Here is a 24,252-nt window from a genome sequence, read left to right on the forward strand (position 1 = left end):
GCGGGCACCGGCTTTTCAGGGCCAGCCTCAGGTCCACTTTGCTCGTTGCCGGATATGGGCCCAGCGAAGGTGCCCGCCTCTAAGAGGACATAAGGCCAAGGGAAAATTTACCAGCCTGCACTTAAAAAATTAAAAAGGAAGACCCTGTAATACATTTCTCTCATTACAAGTGGTATGCTTCCAAAAACATCTTAAAACAGCACTGATTAAAGGGCCAGCTCTCAGGGGAATCCAGGCCCCTTTCGGATTGGTGGGAGGTCACTGTCACTGTCCTGGGAAGACTCAGCTGCCATTCACCCCTTTCCTCTCATTCCCGCCCCAGGGCATGGCAGAGCTTCCGGAGGCCACCCTACACACTACGACATCACCGTTCAGTGACCAAGAGGGTGTCTGCTGGCACATTCCTGTTGTTCAAATTAAATAAAAAGCAGTTTTTAATGATCTGTTTTAATTAACAGCATGGTAAATACCCACAAATACAGCCTGCATGAATGAAAGCTCTTTGGCATCCTCAATAATATCAGATACACAGAGTCCTGAGATCAGAAAGCCTGAGAATTACTAAGTTAATCATATTTCCAAATAGTAAGCTAATCCTGGACTCAGAGCAGAAAAAAGATTTGCAAATAATGGCTTTGGACTGAAGTTAACATGGAGCATTATGGTACAAAAGACACAAGTGTTTCGACCTGTGTGCTCTGGGTAGTTTCACACTCCCTATGGAATTAAGCAACCTTCCCTCCGGGAATAACTTGGTAATGAGGTTCTGACCAATTGTTTCTCCCACTTGTAACACATATCCCCCAACTATGCCTTTATGACAATTAAAGGAAGCAGTGAGTTAAACTTACCTAAGTATTTCGGATAAAAATATTCCTGCAGAAAAAGAAAAAGGGCGACAGTTAACTGGCACAGTACGAGGCTTCCCACACCACACGATCAGCTGGTCAATCGAACCTCGCCCTTCTTCCTCGGCACACAGAACAGATACTCTCGGGGAGGCAGGTGTTTGGGGACAGTGGAGAGTTTCTCCACAGCTGCTCATTTCCAGGACCAGCAGGGCAGGAACCGCCCAGAAAGCCACTTCCTGCCTGGAAGCCTGGCACGAGGGAAGTACTTCTGCAGAGTGTGTGCCAGGTCGTCCGCGTGGTTCGACTGTAACCAGCAACAGCGATGCCATTTATAGCGACGTAGAAGGCGCCACTCCAAGTGTCTTGCAGAAGCATGGGAAATACTGCAAGTCTTAGACCCTCGTGGAGGTAGGGGTCCTCGCAGAAACCGTGAGGCCTTCTGTGGGACTCTCGGCATGTGGGCACTCATTTGCATTCACTCTGTTTGCAAAACAAAGTGGTGCTGGGGGAGTCAGGGGGGTCCAGGCCAAGAGTCTCTTGCCCGAGAATGCAGATTAGACTGTACAGGGGACTGTCGAACACAGGAACTGCCTGGCCTATCTCGGTGAGCAGCAGGCATCTGCTGGGAAGCCCCTCGGATCCTTCTGCCCCAGACACAGACCCCAAGCAACAGGCTGGTTAAAGTAGCCCCACCACGTCCACTTTGATATGCCCCTTAGGGCCAATCATGGAGCAGTTTGGCCCTAATTACCCCCTTTAATGGAACCAAGTGACTGACCAAGCGATGGCAGCCACTACATGTTGGGTGTCAACTGTTTGCTGGTGACATTCCATATTTTTACACTGTTTGTTTGATTTTCACAACCACCTCCAAGGCAGGCCTCTTTCATTACCACAGATGAGGAAATTGAGGCTGGACATGGGTGGCAGAGTTGGACTGAGGTCACAATGCTGCAAAGGGCTCCCAGCGGCACACTGCACCCCAAAAGAGCATGGCAGCGAGCTGGCAGGTTGCTTTTACAGAGTGACAGGCAGAGGCGCCCCCAGGGCCACCCACACAGGACGCCGTAGCTTCCTACGAACTGGTCCTGGCAAATGACAAACCTCATGTGTCACCCCAACACGCATGTTTGGCCAGCACCCCCTTCTCTGCTGTTTGTGAAAGAGGCAAAGTGGGCGGTGCCACTTGAGGGCAATGAGAGTTCTTAGACTGGGGTGGCACTGGGGACACTTTGCTAAGATACACTCAGATTGGATGTGATTTTAAAAAACAAAACTCTCAAGCCCTCTAAAGGAAACGAAAGGGTCGGAGCAGGTTTGACACTGCAGCTTGTGTGACAGCTGCAAAGACAGCATTTGGCGCAGGCGTGACAGAGAGGCCAGCTTTGGAAGTCAGAGCCACAAAGTCAGGGCGGGCACTGTCCCTCCTTGCCAGCACTTAGAGGCCCACCGCAGGCCCGGTTTCACTTCTCGCACTTCTTTCTCTCGCTTTCGGTCACGGATTGGCCAACCTCTGAGCACTGGAAAGGCAGGCAAGGCCAGGTGCGCCCTGCGGAAACCTCGTGCACCAGAGGCTGGACGATGGCGCAAGCAGGGAGTGACATCTGTCTGGGTTGAGAGAGAGAACGAAGGCCACGGGGCCTTGTCACCAAAGGAAAGGTGTCGGCTCCGAGAGAAAAGACTTAGAGCGAATGCCGAAAGTGTGCACGCAGGTTCAGGAAACAGAGAGAGAGAGAGTAAGAACTGAAAGCAGTGAAAGACTCTGAGTCAAGTGTCTCATTAATCACACAGGAGCATTCGCATTAGCACAGCTCTCCAGAAAGGTGTATCACATTTTCCCAAACCGTGGCCAGTTTATAGTTTTGTGGAGCATGTTCAATAATGATTCTACTGTTGTGAGAAAAGATTATTAATAGAAAAGCCATGCTCATCTCTCCTCAGTTAACCACACCTATTGGGAATGTGGTCACTGAAACCACAGGGTCATAACCTGGTGACAATTCATCCTGAAGTGTGTGCTGGATTTATTTAGGGTGGGGGAAGGGTGGAAAGTGTGTGCTCATTTGCCCTGTAATCTAGGAGAGAGATGGTTAACCCTGAATAAAAGCACAGCTAAGGTGAATACACTTAAAAATGTCACACACTCTCCCAAGAGAAAGAGACATTTCCAACTTCAAAGTTCTGACAGAAAAGGAGAGTCACATAGAATGCAGGCACCAGACAAGACACAGAGCCACCCTCCCCCGCATCACAAGTGGGTCAGGGCGTAAGCTCGGCCCAAGGCCCAGGAGCTGCGTGGGCTCCACAGGCAGCAGCACCCCTGGGGATGCACAGACAGAGGCCACAGCTCAGATGGCCAGATTCAGAAGCAGGGAGCAGTTACCTGCGTACTCTACCCTCTGTCTTCTCGACTCCACAAAAAGCAAGGCCCGGGTTTAGAGGTTGGGTGAGGGCCAGAGTGGGGAATGGATGGGCTAGCACGAGGCTGGGATCACCTAGGCTGGAAATGAAGCCATTTGTCTTCTGGCAACTGTCCCCCACCTCACCCCCACCCCAGGGTTTTGCTTCTACTTTGCTTAAACAGCTAAAGACAGAAAAAAGTGGGCAAAACTGCAGGCCCCTAAACTGTGAGCTGGAGCTCCGAGAGAGGAAGGGCACATCGTTCTGCCAGACACAGCCTGGAGCAGACCAGCCCCGGAAGGCCCTTGGGAGCCGCTGCTAACCATGTGGGTGGAAGATGGATGGGTGGATGTGTGGACACCTGGAAGGATGAGTGAACAGATAGAAGAATGACTGAATGAGGAGATGGATGAAGGAATGTGTGCATGAATGTTCAGGTAAACACAGAGTCGGACAATTTTCACTAAACTAGACTGTACTGTTAATTCTAACACAGATAAGCACCCTGGAAGAAATAGCTACATCAATGGTCTCAGTGCATCCCCTTCAAAATATGGAAGTTAATTATGGTTCCTCAATGTATTTATAAAACTTGGACCCTCACTCTTAACTGACATTTACCTTTAACTTTCCTTCTGCTGGTCACTCCAAGGGCCCTACCCTTCCTGCTGGCAGTGAGACAGAGCGCACATAAGATTGGATAATAGTTAAGCCGTGACCATGACCAACAGGGACTGCCCGCAAGGGAAGCAGCCCCCGTGCAGCGGGCACACCCCTCAGTGGGGCAGCCCTGGCTCCAGGAGGCTCGGGCGCAGGTCCAGGCTGGAAGCCCGCCTGCTAGGAACATATCTCTGTAAAGGGAGCTGCGCATCACCCGTAATCCAGCCTCCTCCCTAGATGCCATGCTCCTGAGCTCCTGTCCCCTGTGGCTTTGTAAACACGGGAAGCCTGTACCCCAAGCACCTTCAAGGAGCTGGGTCCCAGGAAAGACGTGGTCCAGTTGGTCCACTTGAAAGTGAGGCCTGCCATTTTGTTTGGAAACTACAAAAGAGTGTTTCCATGAAAAAAAAAAACCACCTATTCTGCCTTTGCTCCCTAATTATTCTGTCACCCGAATGGTCCCCTCACTAACACGGGGAAAGCCCAGAAGGAAAACAAGGTTGGTGAAATCCTTGGGAATTCCTGTCTGTTGACAACTTCTCACCAGCCTCCACCCTGTGCTGACCATCAGGACCCATCTGCCTGGCTAGGTCTGTGGCCACATGGTTCCGGACGTGGCAAAGGTCAAGAGCAGCAGGGAGCCGCCCAACCTCCACACTGGCAGGGTGGTGGGTTCGGGAACCCAACCTCAGAAGCACGTGGTGACCCTGGGCAAGCCTCCTCGCGGGCAGGCTGCCTGGCCCACAGCTCCACAGCCCCGACCGCCGGCCCTCCTGTGGGCTCTTTGCCCGGTCTCCTCTGTGGCTGGAGGAGAGTCTGGAGGTCTCACTATCAGACTCGATGCTAAGAGCAGATTCCAAAAACTCAAAAATCATGCAGCCGAGCCTGCCCAAACGTTCATTATCAAGACAGAAACTCATCACCTGGGTTGAGACCCTGTGGAACTGATGACAGTCACCCTCCTGTAGCTTATGTACAAGGACCATGCACAGCTGGGAAGGTTCTAGAACTTAGGGCCGCTAAACATCTTCAGATACAAATCTACTTTAACTTTTTCAGCTCCTTAGGGCTAGCAATGTCCCTGCAGGGATAGGGTAGCCAGTGGAATTAAAGACCGATTCCACCTTGACATTGCCACTCACCTTTATGTAGCCGCCTTAATTCCTGCCTTCCAAGGCATACACGAGTTCACGGACACTCACTCCCAGCACCGCTGTGGGACCCCACTGTGTTCACGGATGTGGAAACTGCTTTGCAGACACATCAGACCATTTGGGCACAAAGCTCTAGGGCGTGAGCCATCTAGGACTTTAGTCTAGATTTACACAATATATTGCGGCAGGGGTCACACATCACAGTATAACACGTGGTGCTCATTTTTCAAATGGTAAACAAAGACTGTATTTCTTCTTTTAGCAAATAAGTGGCCGAAATTTTGTTTCCAAAACTCTTTATGCTATTTGACAAAGTAGGCTGAGACTCGGTAACAGTAATGTTGCATATTGACAGGATACATACAGGGAGGGCAAGAGTGGGTTTGTAGTTTAATATGAATCAATAGTACAATAATAAATAACTAACAATACAACAATAACTTCTGCATACTCACAACTGTAAACCTATTTTTGTCCTCCCCTGCATATAAGGTGCTTTCTACAGAAACAGTCAAGAGACTTGACTAATCTTTTGACCATAACGCTTTTTAAAATATATATATATTTTATTGATTATGCTATTATAGTTGTCCCATTTCTCCCCCTTTATTCCCCTCCCTGCACACTCCCTCCCACCCGCATTCTCCCCCTTTAGTTCATGCCCATGCATTATACATATAAGTTCTTTGGCTTCTATGTTCCCTATACTATTCTTAACCTCCCCCTGTCTATTTTCTACCTACCATCTATGCTACTTATTCTCTGTACCTTTTCTCCCTCCCTCTTCCACCCACTCCCCTGTTGCTAACCCTCCATGTGATCTCCATTTCTGTGGTTCTGTTCCTGTTCTAGTTGTTTGCTTAGCTTTTCAGTTTTGGGGTTTTTTTTAGGTTCAGTAGTTAATGGCTGTGAGCCTGCTGTCATTTTACCGTTCATAGTTTTTATCTTCCTTTTCTTAGATAAGTCCCTTCAACATTTCATATAATAAGGTTTGATGATGATGAACTCCTTTAACTTGACCTTATCTGGGAAGCACTTTATCTGCCCTTCCATTCTAAATGATAGCTTTGCTGCATAGAGTAATCTTGGATGTAAGTCCTTGCCTTTCATGACTTGGAATACTTCTTTCCAGCCCCTTCTTGCCTGTAAGGTCTCTTTTGAGGAATCAATTGACAGTCTGATGGGAACTCCTTTGTAGGTAACTGTCTTCTTTTCTCTTGCTGCTTCTAGGATTCTCTCCTTCATTTTAATCTTGGGTAATGTAATTATGATGTGCCTTGGTGTGTTCCTCCTTGGGTCCAACTTCTTTGGGACTCTCTGAGCTTCCTGGACTTCTTGGAAGTCTATTTCCTTTGTCAGACTGAGAAAGTTCTCCTTCATTATTTGTTCAAATAAGTTTTCAATTTCTTGCTTTTCCTCTTCTGCTTCTGGCACCCCTATGATTCGGATGTTGGATGTTTAAAGTTGTCCTGGAGGTTCCTAAGCCTCTTCTCATTTTTTTGGATTCTTGTTTCTTCATCCTGTTCTGATTGAATGTTTATTTCTTCCTTCTGCTCCAAACCCTCGATTTGAGTCCTGGTTTCCTTCCCATCACTGTTGGTTCCCTGTAGATTTTTCTTTATTTCACTAATGTGACCTTCATTGCTGCCTGGATCTTTTTTATGCTGTTGAACTACCCAGTGAATTCCTGGAGCATTCTGATAACCAGTGTTTTGAACTGTGCATCTGATAGGCTGGTTATCTCTTTGTCACTTGGTTGTATTTTTACAAGAGTTTTGATCTGTTCTTTCATTTGGGCTCTTTTTTTGTCTCCACATACCTGTTACATAGTAAGGGCCAGATCCTTAGGTGTTCACCAGGGCAGGGCAACCCATGTCATTGTGTTGTGACACTATATGTGGGGAAGGGTCTGAGAGGGAACAATGCCACTTGCTCTGCTCTCTGCCGGATTTCAGTCATTTCCCCCACTTCCCACAAGCAAGTTGGGTCCTTCTGGTGCTGATTCCCAGGTGGATGGGTTTGAGTACATTCTAGGACCCTGTGGGTCTCTCCAACAGACTCTCCTGAGGCTGGGAGTTTCTCCCGGTACCTCAACCCCCACAGGTATTTTCAGTCAGAGGTTTGAGGCTTTATTTCCCTGCACTGGGATCCTGGGTTGTATGGTCTGTCTCGCTCCCCAGTTGTTCCTCCTGGTTTGCCTGCATGCAAATGTGGGACCACCGCTCCACCAGCTGCCACCTTGCCCCGAGTCCTCTCTGCTCAGCTGCCTGTCTCTGCCCCTCCTACCAGTCTGGATGAGTGTTTCTTCTTTAACTCCTTGGTTGTCAGACTTTCATATAGTTTGATTGGCTATCAGTTCTGGTTGTTTTTTGTTTCTAAATTTGTTGTTGTCCTTCTTTTGGCTGTGGGAGGAGGCAGAGTGCATCTACCTATGCCTCCATCTTGGCCAGAAGTAGACCCCGTATCTCTGTCTTGCTACCACCCTTGACTTCTAAGAGGAAAGCTTGCCAAAGTCACGTCAGTTTGAATGGCCACTATTGAGGTTTTTTGCTTCTCAGAGTTTGATGAGCTCACCACCCCAGTCTCACTATATTCATAGCGGCACTCAGAGGCATTAAAGACAAACGTGGTCCTGCTCTCGGACTCCTGAAGGGTTCTTCATCCGTGAGGCGGGCATTACTCAGATATGGGCAAGTTTTTCTAATATACAAAATCCTTCTGTCCTTCCTCCCAAATTCATTTTCTATGGTTCTCTAAACCAGGTGCCTGCTTAAGAACTCCACAAGCCCAAAGGAAACATGGACACCGCTGTCTGCACCGGGTGACTTCCCAGGACAGGGGCCTCCCCTGTCACTGAAGTGCAAGTCCGTGGTCAGAGCTCCTACTGAACAAAATCCTGGCTGTCATTCCTCAGTCACAGGGACAAAAGCTGGGAGCAGCCCTGTCACTGACCCCAGGGGTGGGCTGCAGCATTGTGTAGTACACAGTCCAGAGCTCCACGCACCCCTCCTCCTCCATGGTCGTCCCCTCATACCCAACCCACGTGGTGTGACAGGGATGGGGCCTGAGCCAGCAGGGGGCTCATTGGTGGCTAGAGCCCACTGGAAACCTAAGTCCTCCAGGTCTTTTTCCTTACCAGTTTTAGGACAAAACACTTGTAACCAACATGAGTTGATACACATTCTTCTGGAAGCTCGGGGCTCCGGTATGGGCGACAGCGAGCTGGGAGGTGTGAAGACGTTGGCCCTTCCCTAAACCCCAGAGACAATGTTGGCCACAGTCTGTACCCGTCCACAGCACCGCCCAGCTGCACGCTGCATGTACACTTTTCACAAGTGCTGGGTCCCCGGCAACCACAAGGGTCCCTGAGTGGAGTCCTTGGGCTCTTCCCCAGCCACGGCTGGGCTTGCAAAGATGAGGGCTGCAGCCCTCCCCTCACTGCCAGCTGCAGGTTGACAAGTGACTGCACAGCCAAGCAGGGGGCACCAGGGAAGGGGAGGGGAGGGCTGGTCCCTCCACCAAGTAGTGCATGGAAAGGCAGGGATTGCGTGAACGCCGCTGACAGACCTGTGTGAGAGGTGTGTTCCGCAAAAACTCTCTGACATGGCTAATTCCAGTGTCTGTCACCAGGTGTGAAAATATTCACAGGAGTTAACTTCATAAAAGAGATCTGCTCCCAAATACCTCTTCCCCATGGCAGAGATCCCCAGTGTTCCCTTCATCCTTAGAAATAGAACTTCGGGTTTATTTTAGAGCTGCAATGTACTCAGCTAGCTACCCTGCATTCCCAGCCTCCCTCCCAACCAGGGGTGACCATGTGACTAAAGTCTAGCCAATAAGACACGAGCACAATGTAAAACCGGTAGAGAGTTGGGGGCAGGGAGCTTTGCTTCTCCACCTTCCCTGCTAGAGCGCAGATGTGACAGTTGGTGCTCCAGCGTCTGACAGGTGTGTGAGGAGGCCTTGGAGACCCCGCACCAGCACAGCAGAGACAAACAGGTCCCGTGAGTCCCAGGCACCCCCGAGCAGCACCAGCCAGCTTGCCTCTCACCCTTCACATGAGAAAGAAACAAACTTCTATCTCCAGTTTTGCATCTTGCAAATTATGCAGCCAAAAAATCTCAGGCTAGCTGAATTTGACAAATTAATGCAAACACAAATGTAATCGCCTGCGAAATAAAATTATAAATCTACCCAGAGTCAAGATTTCACGAACCCCCGAGGACGGTCTGGGAAACACCCAGCGCAGAGGCCTCGACCAGTGAGGGCTCAGGCTGATTAACGATAACAGGAGGAAAAGTCTGCCAGCATCACAGGTTGGCTGCTTCAAAAGAGAACAACCTGATTATCCAAGGGTTAAGAAAGACTCTAAAAATCATTATAGTTTTCAGAAAAATTGTGTCCTGCCCCCTCCCCAAATTCTTACTTCAATCTTTCTTAGTTCTAAAAGCGTAGTGCCTGGTTGCATGTACGCTCCGAATTTCATGAGGTATGAGATGGACTGAATTTGTGTTTCTAATTTACGGCGTCGCTTCCCAGGACTAATCTCCACACTTACTGCGTAACGTGATGTGCTTTAAGTGGAGTCACTTGCAGGGGCCTCTTCCTGTGCTCATGTGCTCTCCCGGCCAAGGCCCCTCTCCCTCTCACAGCACTGGCTGATCATCAACAGCTTCGCTCAGCAAACCCCTCGGTTCTCCAGGCTCCAGGCAGCGATGTCTCTCACCGAGTGAGGAAGACGTGCTGACAGGAAGGAGCAGCAAGCAACTAGGCCCTCGGGAGGCTGGGCTTGGTGGTGGGCCCTGCCTGCTGAGCCTGCCACGGTCTTGCTGGGGAAGTGAGATTGACGTGAGTGAACCATCAGGGCTTTATTCAAACTATGTCTGCACTGTCCTTACATGAGGAAGAGCAAGACAGAGAAAGAACCAGAAATGGCAGCTTGGAAAGAAAGGCAGAGCTGGCTGGCTGTGAAGGTGGAGGCGGGGCTGCCAGCAGGGACTGCGGCACCTCAGGGAGCTGAAGAGGTAAGCATGGACCCTCCTCTGGAACCTCCAGAAGGAAGCAGCCAGCTGGATGCCTGGGTTCCAGCCCCAGGAGGCCCGTTTCAGACTTCCCCCCTCAGAACTGCGAGCTGATGCTGATCTGTCACAGCGGCAGTGAGGAAACAATCGCACTCCCTTTGCTTGTGTCATCCTCCCAGTCACATGAGGCAGATGCTCCTGTCTGCAGTAACAGTGGCCGCTGGAACTTGGAGAGCTCCAGCAGTTGCCCTGGCTGCACGGCCACCAGGCTGAGATTCGAACGCTGTCCATCTGCCAGGATCAAAGTCCACACCCCTGAGAGCCCCACGTAGGGTGCCTGCAGGTAGAATGCATCCAGCCATGAACTTGGCTGGAGCAAAGGCGCAGAGAGGGAAATCCAGGCTGTTCTGGGCAGGGAGGGGCCTGAGGGACCTCAGGTGCTGGGGGAGGGCACACTGCCTAGACCTGCCTGGCTGAGATGTTGGGGCTTCATCCCAGAGCCTTCAGGGGAGACACTGTGCTCGGTTGTCTGACAGTGTGAAGGGGAACAGACAGGCCAGTTGGGGAGGCTTACAGATGCGATGGAATGTCAGCCTATCCAGGGGTGGCCACAGGCAGTCACAGGAGCGATAACTAGGAGAGATGCCACAGGGGACACCTTAGGAGGTCGCTGTGGGTGGCAGGCAGTGGTGGGAGGGAAAAGAAGAGCAAACAGGACGTCAAACTTTCACCCACGGTCTGAGAGGCTGGATAGCAGCACTGACCGAAATGGGGATGCAGGAAGGAAGCCAGTCTGAGGGAGGGAAAGAGATGAGAAACCAAGAGGAGAAGGAGAGTGTGGTGGGAAGCACGGCTGGTGCCCACCTACAGGCTTAGCAGTGGTGAGAGGGGGGCACCGGGATGGCCTGCCTTCCTCCTTCGTCCCCGGGGGCTGGTGGGGGCGGGGGGCAGGTCACACCGCTTTAGGGAAACCAAGCAGGTACCAGGGAAGACACACTCACACCACAAATGCAAAGTTGTGCTTCTCTTTTTATGTTTCTTTGGGAAAAACAAAACGATGTACTTTCCCATCATGTAAGAAAGCAATATAAAATACTCGACAGAGTAGATTAACAGTTTGGCAGCTAAGACAGCCTGGGCCCAAGAGGATCTTTGGAGCAAAGGTATTTTTCTCTGGAAATCACTCTAACAGGCTGTGTAGATGCATTGCTTTGGGCCCACGCTCACCTCCTGAAGGTCTGCATGTTTAGCTCAGAGTTTGGCGACCTGAGTTTCCATCTGAATCCTCCCACTAATGAGCTAACTTGGATAAGTCTCTAAATAGATTCTTGGGCCTAAGTTCCATGTGAGTGCCTACAACAAGATGACGCCTAAGACTCTCACTAACCACAAACGTTATTGCAAAATCCTTGTTTGTTCCTGGCTTATGAAAGGGAAGTGCAAGTGCATTTTGGTGCCTCTCGGGATGCATGCTAAATCATAGCGTGCATGTGGTTAGTGGACATCCAGCACAGGACAAGCGTGGTGTGGACAAGGAGTAACCTGGGGAACGTGTCTGACGGTTATGGCTGCAGCCAGCATGCAGTGCAGACCCAGGCAATAGATTCCTACGTCACAAATGGGGGGTTTGCCTTTGAGGTGGAAGAGTTTGCTACCCAGTGAGGCACAAACCCACATGCCTGTCTTGGCCCCTGACAACTGCCAACGGGAACCTCCTAAGCACATTCTTCCATTTTTTTTCTGATGGCATTGTGCTAAAGAAATGTGTGCTCACAGCAGAGGGTTCCAGGGAGGCTGCACCTGCAGCCGCCAGTCACATAGCCGTCCTGGGCCGATGGCCCCAGCCTGGCCTCAGGGAGGCCCCTGTGCAGCTGGGTGTGTGGCCGCAGCCGTGACCGAGACCGGTGCACCCCTGTCCCTGGGAGCTGGCTGAGCCCAGCTATGTGCTTTACAGAGTGAAACATTCCAGGAAGAGGTCCTGGAAAAACTGGGTCTAGAAGGCAGGTTTTAAGGGCTGATGTGAAAAAAAGGTATTTTATTATCCCAAGCAACAACATCAGAAAGAAACGATTTCACTGCAATTTGGAAACATAAGTCCAAAAAAACAGTATGACAGTAACAAGTATGACAGTAGCATGTTACTGTCTCTCACAAGTATGACATTTTCAGCCCGTGCAATCAGTCGGAGCAGGTCTGTGCCTCCGTCAGAGGGACATAGAGAACCGATGTCCTTTTCAACTTCTTCCACTTTCACCTCCGCTTTAAAGATTAATTTAAAGCTTTTAATGAACTACCTGTCAGGGTCCAAATTGACAAGGCATGTGCACCAGGTTTGCACTGAAATCACTAGACTGTAATAACCGCTCAACAGGCAGAGAGAAAGTCCAACATCAAACACCCACCACTGCTCTGTGCCTCACAGAACCAGCTCCCAGCTCCGACCTGCGAACACGGGGAAAGCGAAGCTCACAGACACCCGGGCCCGCACCCGAGGTGCTGGGGCCCATGGACCTGGGGGTGCCTGACTGTCCTGGCCCCGGCTACTCAGAATCTCAAGAAACAGGCCTTAAGCACCAGCTTCTTAAAAGGGTGTTTTGTTTCTAAATAACAAAGGCAGACGTTCAGTGTTTTCTGAAATGTCTTTAATTGGTCTCCACAGATGCGGAGCCCACTGACAGGGGTGAGGTGTAATTTGTGGGGCCTGGCCTGTTATTACTCTGGAGAGCCTGATTCTGAGCCCCTGCACACTCCTCAGATTAAAACAAACATGTAGGTGAGCATGGGGGCGACAGACGGCAACTGGGTGCGGGGAGCCAGCCAGGGGTTGTGTCCCGCTCAAGGCGGCCTGGGTGCTGGGGACTGTGGGTGCCAGCTCTGACCTAACCAGCCGTCTGCCAGAGCCAAGTCCAGAGAAGGCATAACCGGTTGAACAACAATTCAGCGACCCAGCCCCTGTGACAGGCATCCTCAGGCCTCTGGTGGCAAAAGCCCAAGCAGGACAGGTCCCAGGCAGGGAGGCCGGGGCCCAGAGCGGGCAGTGGGAGCAGCCGTCTGCCCTGGGGTCAGGAGACTCCCCCAGCAGCAGAGCCTGCAGAGAGGAGTGGGGGCCGGGTCTCCGCAGGGCGAGGGACCTGAGCTCACTTCTCAATGGACCCACAGTTGCAGAGAGAAGACTCCGAGCATTGTGTGGCTGTGTGTCAGCACGTGTGTATGTGTGCACCGTCTGTGCCTGTGTCCCTGTGTGTGTGTGTGTGTATGGGTGTGTGTGTGTTGGGGAGGCAGAGTGGGGTGTGGAGGGCAGGTAAGGAGGCAGAAGGGCACAGGGGGGCCGCAGCTATCCTGACTGTGACAGCCAAGGTGTCACCATGGCTGCCAGGGGACTCGCATTGCAGAGACAAGTCACTGGGACTGACAAAGTCCCCCTCCTCCTCCTCCCTCCCCACCCTCCTGCTTGGACCCCACTTCTGCCCCCTTAGGCCACCCCAAAAAGCTGGAACTGAGGGAAGGGTTTTCTCACCTCTGTAGGGGGGTGCCCCTCCTCAAGCTGTCCTCAAAAAGGTGAGATCTCAGAAAGACAGGGGTCCTGGGAGTGCAGATGCAGTTCCAGACCAGGCCAGCAGCACTCGGAGCTCTGAAACTGACAGCACCCCTGAACTCCCTGCGGTAGAGAACCTATCACCACCACTGGGTTCCCCAACGTCTGCAAGAGCTGGGGGGAGTGGGAGTAGGGGTGAGCGATGAGAGACGGAGACAGAAAGAGTGAGAGGCAGTCAGAGACAGAGACGGAGAGAGAGAGGCGGAGACAGGCGGACAGAGACCAAGATGAAGACGGAGACTGAGAGAGACAGAGAGAGAAACAGAGAGAGAGAGACGAACAGACAAAGAGCCAAAGACAGAGAGACAGACAGAGACGTGGGGGTGGGGGGCTGAACACGAGCGCACTGCAGAACAGGCCAGTGGTCTCGCCTGTTGCGAAGTCTTCAGGGCGCACCAGTAGCCAGTTGCAAAGGGTGTAAATGTTATTGTTTGTACCTCACATTAAGCCAGGTGGTGGGATAAAAGAACTGCAGCCCAGAACTTTTTTGCTGACAACAAGCCGTGGGTCCGCCGAAGGGCAGGCACCAAGCACTGCTGCCAGGTGGTGACGTGTACCCGGGCGACAGGTCAGGCCAGGATAAGCCTTTTGTACAGAATCCTTCCTGAAAGCCAAGGGTGATTGCTGAGATGGTATCTTTAAGGCGCCTGGAACCCACCTGCCTTAAAGGATTCAAGTAGAAAGGTGACCTGCTGGGCTGGCTTGAGTGACCTTGCAGAGAAACTGAGGAGAGCCTGCACAGAGAGAGCCAAGGGCTGGACTGCCAAGGCTCAGGAAAAGCAAGGGAGAGGGAAACTTAAGGAAAAGAGACAAACAACAGGACCGGAGCAAGACAGGAGGGGCTGTAATCCGCCCTCGGGCTCTGGAGAGAAGGAACAGGCATGGGCAGTGGCAAAAACCGGTGGCCTGGGATACTCTCCTGGGGACAGAAGGAATGTGGGTGGGAGGCCATCCGTCCCCAGGAGGGAAGCGGATGGCCAGGGAGTCGGGACAGCACCCCCAGGACCCCTTCCGTTCTAGCACGGCGTGTGACGACCCCAGGAACCGGGAAGGGCCATGGCACTGACAGCGGCCTGCTGACAGGAGATCTTTGAGGGTCAGGCACCTCCCTCGCCCAAAAGAGGAAGACCGCTCAGTCTGGACGGTTCAGATCAGAAAGGAAGAACAAGAGCATGCTCAGCATATACCACATGCTCCACATACACGAACCTCCAAATTCCAGGAAGAAGGTTTGCCGTCCAGGGAGCTGGCTCTGAGACAGGATAGTGAGGAGCTAGGAAAAATCCTTGGCAAGTGGAATGGGGAAACTGAGGCAGATAGCTGAACACAGTGGCCGAGCAATTTACAGCCAGGTGCACATGGTCACCAGGGAGCTAAACTGGGAACGCAAGGACCCCACCCCCAGGGTCAGCTCCCCTCCCCTGGCCTTCCCTCCCCAGAGAGAACATCCAGGCCTCAGTCATATTTCAGCTCCAGGCCCAGAAAAGCAGCAAAAGCAGGTGGGCGATGCCAGAACCAACTGCAGTGACTGAAGACTGCCCCCTCCCGCCCTGTCGCTGACCAATCAGTGGAGACCAGGACCCTGGAGAACGGATGACTGTTCTACTGAATCCCTCCCCTGAGACCTCCCCTAAGATTCCTAATAGAGATAAAAACCTCAAGACAAAGGACCCAGCATTCGCACTCTCCCTCTGGGGAGCAGCCCAGGCTGTTCCCTTCCCCTCCTTCTTCCCCCACACATTTCCCCGCAGGCACGCGTCTCCTCAACTCTAAGGCGATGGGCAGCTGGCTGGCAGCTTGTCCCGGGCTGATCCCCTGAACCTGTCCCCAAACCCCCTTTCCTCTGACTTCCCAGTGAGCTCGGGCAGCCCGGCCCAGGCTCTCCTGCTGCTTCCTCTATGCTGAGCCCTTCCTCGTTTCACTGTCCCCAGCTTTAATAAATGGGTCCTCATAGTCACCTGGACTGCATTGTGAAGTCTTTCCTACACGAAGTCAAGAACCCACACACTACAGCTGGCCCTGGGCATACCCCCCAGGGCCAGTCCCCTGTATGGTGTGGGAATAGCTCCAGGTGCCCAAGTCCCCCTGTCCCCATCCCTGGGGATTCCTCTCCCAGGGTGCCCCCAGAGGCCCAGGAATGGGCATGGGACAGGTAGTACTGCCTCCTCTGCCAGCAGCAAAGAGCAGTGTTATTAACTCCACCACCAAAGGCAGAGCCAAAGCCGGACAGGTGTGTGACCACAACTGGACCAGACACACTGAGGGCAGGTGGCTGCTTCTAGCATCCTAACCCAGTGGACAACGAGGTGGGGCAGGTAGAATCAGCCACAAAGTGACCCTGGCCTGTGAGGACTGGCATTTTCTACAAGCACCCCCATAGAGGGTCAGGTGATTATAACCCAAGAAATGCCAATTTTGGTGCAGCCTTTCACCTTCAGGATGCTGGCGTCCTATGACCACCACATGGCCAGGTCCTGTGGACTTCTTGAACTAAATAAGGTCAGTGCTGGGTCATCCCGGGTCACTCCATCAGCCTCAGTCAAAAAATGCAAAACGAGCTATATTTGAAGGCAAGGAATAAATATTTCCTAGTGGGAGTCCCAAACTTTTTGGAGCAGGAACTCATTGGTTATTTCATTGCATTGCCTTTTTCAAAAGTGCTGTATTTACTAAAACACATGAGCAGTGAACAGTGAGTATCTGGAGGATCTCACCACTGCCAGGGAACATGGGTCTCCCTGGAGTAAGGAGATGGAATGGGGAACCTGGACACATCCAAGTGGACAACTGGTCTACCAGAGCAGCCGGGTCTGGAATTGGCCCACAATCCCTAACCCTGGCCCCTGACTCAGCTCCTTCCAGCATTCCGCACTGCCTCTCAAGAGAAAGGAAAACAAGCTAAGGGCCAAACCCAGACAACAGAGCACATGGTCCGCACACCAGTCTACACAGGACACAAGGTGCTGGTTAAAATGAAGCGCCTGTAATCCAGCTATCTGGGATGGGTGACACAAAAGTAACTGGTCCAATTTGGGAAGCTGACAGACAATGGAAAAAATGTAATACTATTTGGGGATGGGGTTTGGGAAGGAGGACAGAATTCTAGGAAATTATAGAAGGCTCTGCTGTAAAAAAGAGTTTACAAACTTCTGATGGGGCTGGAGTATAAGAGAAGTCACCCCGCTGCCCCCCAACGCCCAGCATTAAAGCAACTCAGCAGTGCCTCAAAGGGGAGGGGGCCAAGACCACACAGGCAAGTGCAAGTCCCAGTGCAGACACAGGGCGAGAAACAGAGGTCCCATTAAAGTTTGTGGGATCCTGACCACGTTTCTCTTCATACCTTCACTCCATACATTTGCAAATAAATTTAAAATTACAACACAAAAGCAATTAAAATGAGAGAGGGGATTCACATTCTGGGAAGAGCTGCACCATGGTGAAGGATAGGATGTCCCGACAGGAAGGGAAAGCCAGGTCAGGGCCCTTCTCTCCGTGCAGGCAGGGGCTGGGGCAGGGGTGTGCAGGTGGCAGCCCAGCTGCTCTCAGTTCTTGTCACCTGCAAGCCCCTTACGCATACTTTCTGCACAAGCGAATGTTCCAGGTTAGGCTTCTGGGTGGAGAACACTGGACCTGGCACACAATCCCACAGCTGGGCGGTGATCTCCGGTGGCCAGGCACACAGCCCTGCCGCTAGGACCTTCAGAAACCCTCTGCAGAGGCGTGAGTCATTGGCTACCAGGATTCATCATCAAAGACACGAGAAACCAGTGAGGCCAGAAAAGACCTGCAGAGCGGCTCACACGACGGGACTGAAATTGCGCTGCTACTGACACGGAGGGCAGTAACACTGGAGCAAATCGCCCATCACAGCCCGGCTGCAGCAACTAGCTAACTGTGCCAGAGAGAACCGCACGTGGCCATCAATCATCTCAGAGCTTGTTTTCAGAAAGGGGACCTACAGGGATCATCAAGTCAACCGATCACAAATAAAGTCCAAAAGAAGACTACATCTGTCACACAGAGCCATTCGTTTATTGCATGTGACATTTATTTCATTCCAGAGAAGTCTTTAAAAGAAAAACTCTGGTAGAACCAAAACCAGCTGTGAAACCGCCCTCACAGTGTACAGTGATGTCATGTACATCCACCCCATTTCTAGCCCTACTGCTTTCCACAGTCGTTTGCCCTGGAACAGGTACACATCTAGGGCTTTCGCCATGCCCCAGAGGTCACGACCCCCACAAATGTTCCTACACGTCCCCTCTCCCTTCAGCTTGCACAGCTCCTGCACAGATGCCAAGTCCACACCTGGGCTGCTCCCTGCCTGCACTTGGCTGGCCACAGCCCCACAGTCTCCAAGGACATTATTATTAGAAATATGTTCTGAGCCAGTGCCATCAGACTCCAAAAATCACCAACTCCTAAAAGAGCACCTTGCTGAAAGGGCCTGGTGAGTGTGTGCGTGTGCGCGCACGCTGGGGCCCTTTCCTACCTCCCACCCTGCGGCCCCCATGACAACTTGCCCGCTCCGGGCCCTCCCTGCCATATGTGCTCTAGCATACTCCTGTAGTCATATTGTGGGACCTACCGCTGCAAGCAGTTCCAGCCCTCACATCTTTTAATTCCTCTTTCAGGCAAACCCTCTTTCCCTCTTCACTAGGATGAAGCAGCTGCGGGAAGCCCCAACCCTCACCTCCAACCCAGCTAAGGGAGAGGGGAGGTAGGAAGCTGTTCGGGTTTTTTAACCGTGGGATTTCTTTCACATTTAAAAAACGGCCTCTATGCCATTCTGGTGGAGGTATCATATACTGTATTGCATATTCCCTTTAAGGTGGCTCCCTTCAGAGGTCTGCTGAAGAGAACTGCAGGGTGTCAACAGGACCCCGCTCAAAGATTTGCTTCTGCCTCCAGGTAACAGGAGCACCTGGGAGTCACCTAAACAATTGGGGCTCAAAAGGTGTGGAGGAGGCCAGGGGGTGGGCCGGGGTCCGGATACCCTAAGCCCTGCCCCTTCACGACTTCTAAACGCAATGTCTCCCTATTTAAGAGTTCTGGGTGTGACTTGCAGCAAGGTTCCCCCACAGGAAGGGCTCACCGCACACTGGAAAGGGAAGTCTAAGGGGCTGCAGGAACCCCGGGGCTCCCTGCAAGGGCGCACACGGATGGATCTTCCCAGAAATGCGGTGCCGCAGAGACAGCGCTCGAGGTGGTCTGGCTTATCTAAAGATCCGCACCGCGATCCCGCCCAGCCACAGAATCCCTGGGCGCCCCGCAGACACATCCCACTTCTTCACCTCCCCTGCACGGCGCCCGCGCTTACCGTCTCGGCGTCGTTCTCGAACACCTCCCGGGCCTCCTCCTTGCTGCACAGCTCTTCGATGCATTCCCTCTCCAGGTGGCCCTGCTTGGCCTCCTCGAAGACCTGGTATGCGCGGCGCTGCCTGGGCCGCAGGAACTGCGCCGCCTCGCGCGGCCGCAGCATCACGGCTGCCGGGACGCGAGCGGAGGACAGAGCCAGGGGGAGCGCGGAGGAGCGGGGAGAGATAAAAGAGAGAGCGGGGACACGCTGTCAACCCGGGCTCCGCACGCACCGTCCTCCCCGCAGCGGGCTCGGGGATGCGGCAGCGGGGCGGGAGCGCACAGAGCAGGGGCGCACGGGGCCGGGGTGGGGTGCGGGCACTGGCGTTGCCCTTGGCCCCATAGGTGGCAGGGTCCTTTTTGAGAGGGTCTCTCGATCCAGCCCGCGCCACGGCCCCCGCGCGGTACTCACTGGGCGCGGACTCCGAGGCCAGCAGGAGTAGCAGCAGTGTGGTGCCCAGGACCGCGGCGGGCCCGGGCGGCGGCGGCATGGCGAGGCCGGGGGCCTGGGACAGGGGACCGGGACCGGGGTCCGGAGCCGGGCGGACAGCCGGGAGCGCGTGCGGTCAGAGTGCCGGGGAGGCCGTGGCAAGCCGCGGGCGCCGCGGGGCGGTGGCTCCGGTCATCCTGTGCAGGCGGCTCTGAAGGTCACATCCCGGCGGCGGTGGCGGCGGCGGCGGCACCTCGGGCTTGCAGCCGGTCTGGGCGGAGGCGGCGGCGGGGCCGGGGGTGGCCGGGGCGGGGCGCGCGGCCGGGGGCAGGACTGGCCTCTGGGCCGCGCCGGGCGGGCGGGGCCGCTAGCTCCCACCAGCTGCCTGGCGCCCCAGCTGGTTTTCGCTGGAAAGATCAAAGATTGAAGGGGAAACAGGTCAACGGGGCGTGGCTACTTCACACGCAGGCTGCTTAGACTACCGCGTCCTGGAGAAGGAGTTTCCATTAAATCGGCGATGGAGTGTATTAATGCGAGTGGAGTAAAAGGGAAGAGCTAACACCCAGGTACCACCTGTCCAGGTACTCCACTCTGACCATTTACCAGATTTAAACCTCTTTCCCACCCCGGGAAATATCCCATATCCTTTTTGGATTCTTTCTTCTTGGGCAGATTTTCTCAAGACTTAAAACTCACCCAAGAAAAGATAAACTGAAGTCAAGATGAGTCCCGATGGGGGCCAAGGAGTGACATTAAATTATTTCCTTTTGTAATCTGTGTTTTCCATAATGATGACATTGAAAACCTTGAGGTTTCCCAGTGGGTATTTTAGCTGAAAGCAACATTGTACTTGTTCGCAGAGACCAAGACTCGCTGTCTCTCCTTCCAGAACATTTTGCAAAGTCACAGGCAAAAAACACACAAACGGAACAAAAACGCAGCAGACCACTCCAAGGGGACCGAAGCAGGCAGTGTGAGTCCCGCATGCAGGGGAGGGCTCCTGGGCACAGCCTGGGCCCTGCAGAGCCCTAGTCCCGGCTTCCCCCACACCTCAAAAGATGAGAAAGGGACAGCAAGTCACCTCCACCCCACATGATTGGTCGTTTTCCTTGGTGGGTTCCACACCTGGGGTCCTGACCCGTTTCTCCTCCCCCTCTGTAGCAGGGGAATGAAGCGTCATTGCTGATAGAATGCTCTGAGGTCATCCATGTAAAAGTGAATTGATGAACACTAATATATTAAATTGGGGGAAATGAATGTTCACGAGGATCACCTTAAAATAGAATTAACGATTCAATAGATTAGTCACCTGCACCTGTGTCTGAACTAGTGCTACGCAGCACTCCCTTGTCAGCTCGCCACTCCAAGGCAGCCTGGGGATGCAAGTTCCCCGCAAACACCGCAGAGATCAGAACTTCTTTCTGATTCTTAGGGATTCCAGACCAGCAGCCCATGGATGGATTTCAGAAAGTGTATTAACTAGAAATTGTTTGCAGTTATTCTCCATAACATTTGCGTGTGTTTGGAGAAGAGAGTTCACAGAGTGTGTGTTAATTCTCAGAGTCCGATCCAAGTAAGAGCGAGCCTTCCGGCCCCTGTTCTGCCCCTCTGGGAGCCCCTGCATGGGTGTGGGCCCTCGGCTTTAGGTAACCAGGTATCATAAGGCCCCACTGGATGGAGCCTTTCAGGCCCCCTGACACCTGGGCCTGGATCTTACTCCCTTTCCCCACATTCCCCACTCACCCCTTCTACTGAGTTGGTACCCCAGTAATCACGATACCTCCCATTATGTAGAAACTTTGTTTAGGGAAATGCATCACATGCACTTGCTTATTTTGATTGTGATAACTACGGAATACAGAAAACACGTATGGGGAGCAGTGGAGGATGTCTGACCCAAACTGAGTTCCACATTTTCAACCTAATTATCAATGCAGGGAATTTGCTATGAGGAAGAGATGGAAAACAGATGCATTGGATCATGTGTTTCAAAATTGAAAAGAGTTATCAAGCACTGTATTTATACCCCGAAATTGCAATGATGAAGTACACAGCTCACCTCCACAAGGGACAGATGAGACCCAGGACAATGGAGGCATTGTGTGGGCAGCCAGCCTGTGGTCAGGAGGCGGAATGCAGTAGCTCTTTCTGAGGATAAACTGGGGTGGAGGGATGGGGGTGGGGTAGAAGGCGGGGTAGGAAATGAGGGATTTGTAGGGAAATGAAAGTTCTGCGTTCTCCTGTCATCACATCTGCGGGTGCTGATTTCAAGTCAGTAACACCGTTTATTTAGGTGTCCAGTCAATAAATGTGAGTTGAGTACAGCTGACTCTTGAATGGCTTGGGGATGGGATGGGATGGGATTCACGGTGCTGACCTTCCCCCAGCACAGTCAGAAATCCATGTATAACTTTTGACTCCCCAAAACCTTAGCTATAGCCATCCCTAGGTATTCGAGGGGGTTTGGTTCCATGCCCCCTGCCCCGAGATACCAAAATCCGGGAATGTGAAGTCCCTTATATAAAGTAGCATAGAACGATGCATACAGTTGGCTCCCTACATCCACACGTGTCCAGCCCTGGATCTAAAATACCGTTTTCTATCCGTGGTTGGTTGAATCTGTGAGTATGAAACCCAGCAATACAGAGGGCTGACTGTATATTTATTTTAAAACATCTGTCTTTAAGTGGACCCCTCTACACAGTTCAGACCATGTTGTTCAAGGGTCAGCTGTCTTAAAAGACCCTGGGCTGGGGACTGACCAGGCCAGTCACGTTTGGCTTTTATTTGTTTAATTTTTTTTACCAGCTTTATTGAGGGGTAGTGGTAATGCAGTACAGTGCACACGTGAGTTTTGATGTATGTATACTCCCGTGAAACCACCACCAGAACTGAGCCGAGAGAATGCCCACTACTCTGAAACATCTCCTCATGCCCTGCGGTGAGTCCTCCCTCCTCGACATAAACCCTCATCCCCATCTCTAGGCAAAACCACTGGCCAGCTTTCCATCACTAGAGAATAGTTTGCATTTTTTGAATTTTACATAAAAAGAATCATACAGTAGGTAGACTTTTTGCCTGCTTTCACTCAGTGTGTTTATTTTCAGATTCATTGACATTGTCACATGTATCGACAGTTCATTCCTTTTCGTTGCTCAGTAGTGTTCTCTTGTACGGGTGTGCTGAACTGTGTTCATCATTCACCCCTTGACAGACATTTGGCTTGTTTCCAGTTGTTGGCTATGACCAATAAAGTGGCTCTGAACATCTGCAGACAGGTCTTTGTATGCACTAAACTTTCGTTTCACTTGGGGACTTACCTAGGAGCAAAAATGCTTGGACTATACTATATACTAGGTATTTGTTTAACTTTTTAAGAGACTGACAAACTGTTTTTCAAACTGTTTTCATTTTACTTTCCCACCAGCAGTGTATAAGAGTTCCTGTTGCTCCCCATTCCCACCGACACTTGAGATGGTTAGTCTTTTAAATTTTGGCCATTCTAGTAGGTGCATAGTGGTGTCTAGTGGCTTGAATATGCACTTTCCTAATAATCAATGATGTTAATAACTAATGATGCTGTTTAATGTGCTTGTTGCCATCCAAATGTGTTTTTTGATGAAGTGTCTTTAAATTATTATCTTTTTTTCTTTTAATTGCAGTGTTTGCTTTTCTAATTAGTGAGTTATTCACTGTGTTTTAAGAGTTCTTCAAATATTCTGGATACAAGTCCTTTATCATATGTGTGATTTGTAAATACTTACTTCCAATCTGTGACTTGTATTTTCATAGAATGAAAACTTTGCTTTTTCAAAAAGCAGAGTGTTTAATTTTGAAGTAGTTTATTATTTTTTGAATCATATTTGCCTAACCCAAGGCCCCAAAGACTTTCTTCCAGAAGTTTTAGAGTTTAAGTTGTACATTAAGGATTATGATCTACTTTGAATTTGTTTCTAAATATTTTATATTTTTATCCTATTGCAAATGTTTTTCATTTTAATTTGTAATTATTTAAGCAGTCGGTTTTTGTATGTTTATTTTCTATCCAACAACTTTGTGTAACTAAATTTTGTTTCATTGCTTTTTTGGTAGATTCTATAGAATTTTTTACATAACTGATCATGTTTGTAAATACAGACACTTTATTTCTTCCTTTCAAATCTGGGTATTTTTTACTTCTTTTCTTTTTAATGACAGCTTGGCAACCTGCATTGTTGACTCGAAGCGGTAATAGCAGGTATTCCTGGCTTGGTCCTGATCCTAGAGAATTAATTCACCATTAAGTACAGTGTTAGCTATAGAATTTTCATAGGTACTTTATCAGTATGAGTAAGTTCCCTTCTATTTCTAATTTCATGTGAATTTTTAAAGTTAGGAATGGAGCCCTGACAGGTGTGGCCCAGTGGGCTGGGCAGCATTCTGCAAACTGAAATATTGCCGGTTCGATTCCCAGTCAGGACACATGTCTGGGTCAGGTACCTTGTTGGGGGCAGGAGGCAGCAGATCAATGTTTCTCTCTCACATCGATATTTCTCCCTCTCTTTCTTCCTCCCTTTCCCCACTTTCTAAAAAAATAAAGAAATAAGCCCTGGCTGGTATGGCTCAGTGGATTGAGCGTGTGATTGAACCAAAGGGTCGCTGGTTTGATTCCCAGTCAGGGCACATGCCTGGGTTGCAGGCCAGGTTCCTAGTAGGGGGCGCCAGAGAGGCAATCACACATTGATGTTTCTCTCCTTCTCTAGCCTCCCTTGCCCTCTTTAAAAATAAATAAATACAATATTTT

At 51.3% G+C, this 24,252-nt stretch overlaps 1 protein-coding gene across 1 annotated transcript in view; it reads right to left on the minus strand.

Annotated features, from left to right (window-relative positions):
• The window catches only part of GAS6 (growth arrest specific 6), a 46,109-nt gene extending 26,346 nt beyond the window's left edge, over positions 1-19,763 (minus strand). Inside the window, exons 1-3 of the mRNA XM_028526862.2 lie at positions 19,452-19,763; positions 19,002-19,168; positions 852-876 (exon numbers count right to left, since the gene is read on the minus strand). Coding sequence (XP_028382663.1) covers positions 852-876; positions 19,002-19,168; positions 19,452-19,530 — 271 coding nt within the window. The 5' untranslated portion in view covers positions 19,531-19,763. The remainder of the gene's footprint in view (positions 1-851; positions 877-19,001; positions 19,169-19,451) is intronic.
• Between the last annotated feature and the right edge of the window lie 4,489 nt (positions 19,764-24,252).

This window comes from Phyllostomus discolor, chromosome 11, assembly GCF_004126475.2.
Source record: "Phyllostomus discolor isolate MPI-MPIP mPhyDis1 chromosome 11, mPhyDis1.pri.v3, whole genome shotgun sequence".
Lineage (NCBI taxonomy): Eukaryota > Metazoa > Chordata > Mammalia > Chiroptera > Phyllostomidae > Phyllostomus > Phyllostomus discolor.